General features: G+C 54.2%; 1 protein-coding gene across 1 annotated transcript; it reads right to left on the reverse strand.

Moving 5' to 3' along the window:
• Nucleotides 1-811: 811 nt before the first annotated feature.
• On the reverse strand, nt 812-2,513 carry COMTD1 (catechol-O-methyltransferase domain containing 1). Its single transcript, XM_006835930.1, has 7 exons — nt 2,406-2,513; nt 2,163-2,290; nt 1,856-1,961; nt 1,653-1,771; nt 1,523-1,577; nt 1,112-1,245; nt 812-964 (listed from the first exon to the last, which is right to left on the reverse strand). Exons 1-7 carry the CDS (start codon nt 2,497-2,499, stop codon nt 812-814), a joined length of 789 nt encoding a protein of 262 aa, XP_006835993.1. The 5' UTR covers nt 2,500-2,513.
• Between the last annotated feature and the right edge of the window lie 3,487 nt (nt 2,514-6,000).

Consider the following 6,000-nt stretch of genomic DNA (forward strand, 5'->3'; position numbering starts at 1 on the left):
GCTGAAATTGCCACATGGATGGTCTGCCAGCACTGGCTTGCTTGCACTCACACTTCCCCTGGCCGGTGGCCTCACCTTCCAGGAATTCGGGGAAGGCAGAAAACACACGCTCATGTCAACTTCGAGGTCCTCAGGGCTAGGTCAAGTGGCTTGTTCTCAGGTGATGCCAAGGAGCTGCCAATTGTGTATAAACAGAACCGGTACATTTTACAACAGTACCCATGGCGCTCAGTCCTGCACAAGACTACTTCCTTGTCGTATCTGGTTCCACTACCAGTGAGTTCCAGCAGCACTAAGCAGGAACTTGACCCACCTCTTCATAGAGAGAGATGGGAGGGAGACCCAGTGCCCAGTGCTGCAGTCCTGTGGAGTGGACGCAAACCTGAGAACTGGGATCTTTGCCTATTGTATGTGGCCAGACGGTTAATACCTCATCAAAGGCCTTGGGGAAGGGACATAGTTTTAAGCACTCTGAGCTAAAAAAGGTTAGCAGTAATAACCACCCAACGGCCCCTCAGAAGACAGGCTCTGGCTATCTGCTTTTATTGGGTCACAGCTTTGAAAATCTCTGCACACATGGGGTAGCAAGGAACGACAGCAGCGATCAATAAAGTCCAGGTGGGATGCACGTCTGGGACCCCCAAGGCCACACACTCGAAGAAGCTGCTTGCATTGGGCTTCTCTCCCTCACTTCATATACCGCTAGAACCTCAGGAGACAGTGTCCCCAGGCCCCACTTTACTGGCTTAAAACTCAAGGGTTGATGGCCAGAGCGGGTCCGTTCCCTTCAGGTCATCTCTAGGAGCCACACCTAGATCTTGAAGGCTAAGGTGAGGCCGTCTCCCAGCGGCAGGAGGCTGATGTGGACCCTGGCGTCCCGCAGGATGCGTTCATTCAGGTTTCGGACGCACTGGGCCTCCATGTCCTGCTGCTGAGGTCGCAACACCTGTCCTTGCCACAGGACCTGCAGAGGAGCAGGGAAAGCCTGGAAATCCGGGTTTGGGAAACTACCAGAATGTACCGGGTGGGGCTTTGGGAGAAGGAAGAGGTGTGTAGGGAAGAGTCAAAGGTAAAGTCTGGAGAGTCCGTCCTTGACCCCCTCTTTCCTTACACTAAGAATGGCAAGAACACCGCCGGGTCGCAGCAGCTGTAGGCACCGCTCGTAGTAGGCAGTGCAGTTCTCCTTGTCTGCGTCCACTACCGCCACGTCGAAGGTGCCAGCCTCGCCCGCAGCCAGGAGTTCATCTTTCGGAGGGTGAAAGGCGAGGGGGGCAGAGGCAGCTGAGTCCGCGGACCCCAGCTGTCTTACCAGGCCTGCCCAAGTGCTGTGATGCACGGCACCTGGCTGGGGCCGGCCACTCAGTAACTGACTTCCACCTGGAGGAGCCGCGCCTGCCCCCTTGACCGTAAGGCTGGGAGTTGTCCTTGTCCAAGCTCGCTTACCACCTCTTCTGTCCGCAGGCCCGGCCATTAGCCCGTACCTCAGTGACCCCGCAATTAGAGAAAAGAGCCCAGTACTCACCCAGGGTCTCCAGGGCCGGCTTCAACCGAAGGTCTATCTTGTGCTCCTCTTCAGCCTGCATAGCAGGGCACACACCATGAGACGGGGTCTCAGGTGCCCGATGGGGGCGCCAGGCGTGTGGGATACTCACCTGTTTCCACAGGGGCCGCCCCAGCTCTGGGGGTCCCGCGTCCACCTCGCAGGTCACCACACATCCAGTCGGGGGCAGCGCCAGTGCCAATGCCAGGGCTGAGTAGCCCGTGAACGTGCCTGGGGGCGTCACGGACGGGTTTAGACCAGGATGGGGGCGGCCGGTGACTTTGGTTCCCAGTAATCCCGGCCGTGTGCCCCTACCAAGGTCCAGTGCCTTCTTGGCCTTGATGAGCCGAGCCAGGTTGGCCAGAAGCTGGGCCTGCTCACACGTCATCATGGAATCCCCCTGCGGATGCTCCAGGGTCAGCTGCGAGAGGAGGGACGGGGTTCACACCTGCCCAGCCAATCACCTACCCCTACCCCGTTCGGAAGGCCCCAGGGGCGTGGGCGTGGCCGGTGAGGGGGCTCCCAAGGGACCACCCCTCCGCACCTGGTCAGAGGTGAAGGAAGCCACGTGTGGCCGGCCAGGTCAAAGGTGAGTGCCCCTCTCCGCCCCGGCCCTACTGACCAGCCGCAGGCTCCGCAGCACTGGGTGTTCCCGCATGGAGCGGCTCAGCAGGTACTGCCACAAGGGGCTGTCCTCCGGAGGCAGCAGGCGCTTCTCTGGCCGAGACCGCCATGGGGGGCACCGTCTCCCTGCCGGAGCGGGGTGGAGAGCAGTGCTGGGGTTAATTCGTGGGCTCTGCTCCGGCGCCCTCCCACCCCGCCCGAGGGGCTCTGCCCAGGGTGCCGACGGCTCGGCCTTGCTCACCCAGGAAGAGACCAGTGGCGAAGGCTGCGCCCAGGGCGGCCGAGCCCAGGGCCAGCGCGGTAGGCACAGAGAACCGGGGCATGGACTGGGTCATGGCGCGTGCAGGAGGCGGTGCCGGCCAGGTCACGTGCACCGGGGCCTCTGGGACCCGACTCGGACCCGCGGACAGGCGGGGCTCCTGCCCTGTCCGGGCACAGCCTCGGAACCGCGGCCTGGAGTGCCATCTCGCGGCCGCACAAACTCATTGCAGGGCCCGCCCTGGCGAGCCGAGAGCCATCTGGTGGTCGCTCATGGAACTGCACCCAAGATGGTGCGCCCGCTCTGTATTGAGGAGCTGGGTTCTCTACGCGTGAGTCTAGGGGTCTGGGTCATGTCTGATCATATACGCCTCCTGAATATGCTTCTTTCTTCTCGCCACCATTTCGCCTGAGGCCACTGGGTCCTATGTGGTTGGAGGAAGGCGTCAGTGTAGCAAGATAGTAACGAGTAGAAAGTGATACAAATTAAAAGAGCCACCTAGAGGGAAGGAGAGTAAGGTGGTGGTGAGGTGCACAAGGGTTAACAGGTGGAAGCAGAGAAGGACCTGGTGAGGGACCCGCCCAGAAGTGAGATTCAGTAGTAGTACTGACTCGGGTCTGGTGGAGGGGGCGGTTAGAATCCTGCCCTTTGGTGCCAGAGAGATAGGGTGTGTGGTTTGGGGTGCGTCGGTCTCTCCGAACCTACCTCGCTGTATAATGGAGACCACAATCCTTACTGTAAACGCACCAGATCCTAGGGCCTGGCACACAGTAGGCGCTCAAAAACAGGCGGCTGTTTTGACTGTAGTTTGGAGTGGAGACATCTTGGGGAGGGTCAGCGAAGCCTCCTGGTAGGGCTGGTCAGCCGGGACGCTATCTAGTGAGCATCAATGTGAAGGTGGCAGTCACTATCCTGGTTTGTGTTCTTAGTGAAGTTCATAGTCTAGCTTCGGATGTCCAGAAACAGAAACCCAAGCATCAACAATCTCTTCTTGCTAAAAAGGGGTTAATAATCGTCCTGAATTTACAGCATTCTGTGGGATTAAATGAGAACATCTAGATGAAGGGTGAGCCTGGCGGTTAGTAGGCTATAACTTTTACATTAAAAACGAGTCCGAATCCAGGGAATGGGAGGCCTGTTGCTCTGTGGACTAACGAGTCGGCTTAGGAGTGCCGGGTGATGGATGGAGCTATTTGAGTGAAGCCCAGAGGCAGCTTGTGGGGGTGCCAGTGAGAGAAGACTTGGCTAAAGCTGAAAGGGGCAGAAACTGGAGAGAAGCTTGGACACTGGACCCATCAGAGCTGCTGGAATCCTGGTGCCTTAGGGCAGTGACCTAGGACAAGGGGAACTGAGCCTAGGCCCAGTCTTCAACCAGAAGCTGGGAGTGAGGCTGACCCTTTGCTTCCTTCAGGCCCCGGGGTTACATGTCAGTGGGGCTTCCTGGCTGGGAAGGCCTGGGCCAACAAGAGTAGACTCCCCCTTCCTTATGTTTTTTCCAGTCCTTCCCAAATTCTACTGCTGAAGCTCTTTGCCCTTTATTCTTTGACCCTTTTCAGCTGGCTTGACCCCTGTAGATGTCTCTCTAATCTATGAGCCCCTTTCCCCAACGGTCTAAAGACTGAAGTGGCTGGTCGGCCCTTTCCTAGGGCTGAGTATACAGCAGGTGCTCAATTAATGCTGTGTGAGTTGTTTCTTACTGCCAGCAGGCCAGCCTCTGATTCCCCACCACACTCATGGTGACCCTGTTCACTGTCCAGTCCTGTGGTATCCCCATGACTGGTGTGGGTCAGGCTGTATTAACACATAGGACAATCTTTTTATGATTTCTTTGTGTTGTTGAAAATAGATACAGCGGAACATTCACTGATTCAACCATTCTCACCCTCCTTTTCTGAGCTGTTTCTCTTCCATTAACATAAACTCACTGTCCTGTTGTCAGTTTGTCCTATATAAACAGACTTCTTGTGTGGAGCTGTAGGATCAGCACTGGACTGTGAACCACAAGGTCAGCAGTTCAAACCCACCAGCTGCTCCTCAGAAACCATATACAGGTTTGGAACTTGTATGATTCAGAACTGATTTGATGGTACTTCACAACAACAGCAAACAGATCTTAAAAACATCACAGTGCTCAATGCAGATAGTCTACTAATTAAGTTAAACAATTGCTTTAAGAAGACTTTAGGAGATATTTTTGTGCTTCATGGTGTAACGATTAACTCAGAGCAATAGTTTTAGGTGTCCACCCAGCCTCGGTGGCTCCAGAAAGTCTAGAGTCGATGAGAATTTGAAATTCTGTTCTGCAGGTCTTCCCTTTTGATCAGCATTCTTCTGTGGCATTGCTATCAAAATGTTCAGTAATGATAGCGGGACACCATCAAGTCTCGTGGGGTGCTGTGGGATAAAGCACTGGACTGCAAGGTCGGTTTGAACCACAAGGTTGGTGGTTCAAACTCATCAGCCTCTCCTTGGAAACGGGTCTCTGTGAGTTGAAATACTTAACAACAACCTGGCAGAGGAGGCATTTGTTCATGGAGGCAAATAGCCACTTACCCCACTTCCTCTTTCTCTTCCTGACTCTCCTTCCTTTGTTGATCCAGGTGAATAGAGACCAGTTGTGCTTGGATGGCAGCTTGCAATCTTTTAAGACCCCAGGTACTGCACAACAAACACAGAGGTAGACCAGAAGTCCTAAAGCAGTGTTATTAAGCCAGGGAATTGCGATGTCCCATGACACCCTGACCCTGAAATGCCAATCCAAGGAACATGGTTGTTTAAAAGCAGCCTCAGCGACTACACTGGTTTTGGTTGTTGTAAATCTGTCTCATAACTAAGTTCACTAATTCAGCTTTCCACAGGGGTACAGGCTGCGTAGTCCTGCCTTTAACTGAGACAATTTTTCCATCATCATAAATGGAAACTCAGTATTGTATAAGCAATGACCTCCTTGATGACAACCATTCCCCACCCGTCTGTCAGTTTGTGGTGCTGTGGTGACTTGTGAGTTGCTGTGTTTTAAACACCAGCAGGGTCACCCATGGCGGACAGGTTTCAGCTGAGCTTCCAGACAAAGACGAGGAAGGAGAGACAGGCTACTTCCTAATGTTTCTCCCCTGAAAACCTCATGATAACCCCCGAATACTGAATATTGAAACATGCAGCAACAGGTTCAAGCGTAGCCACAAATGTGAGATTGTCCCACAGTGTTGTGCATAGGGTTGCTATGAGTTGGTACTGACTCAATGACTCGTAACAATACCAACAAGAAATGGTAACTGTTAAGAAACTTTGGTCTGTTTACATTGACCTTTTCCTAGCTTTTTGTCTAAGTGAGGTCTTGTTGTTGTTGTCAGGTGCCATCGAGTCGGAACCGACTCATAGCGACCCCATGCACAGCAGAACGAAACAATGCTCGATCCTGGGCCTACCTCACCACTGCTGCCACCCCCGAGTCCATCAATGATGCCACCTGGCCGATCCATCTCGTTGGGGGTCTTCCTCTTTTTCTCTGACCCTCCACCCTACCCAGCATGACATCCTTCTCCAATGATTGTTTCCTCCGGACAATATGTCCAAA

Source organism: Chrysochloris asiatica, unplaced genomic scaffold (genome assembly GCF_000296735.1).
Source record: "Chrysochloris asiatica unplaced genomic scaffold, ChrAsi1.0 scaffold00020, whole genome shotgun sequence".
Classification (NCBI taxonomy): domain Eukaryota; kingdom Metazoa; phylum Chordata; class Mammalia; order Afrosoricida; family Chrysochloridae; genus Chrysochloris; species Chrysochloris asiatica.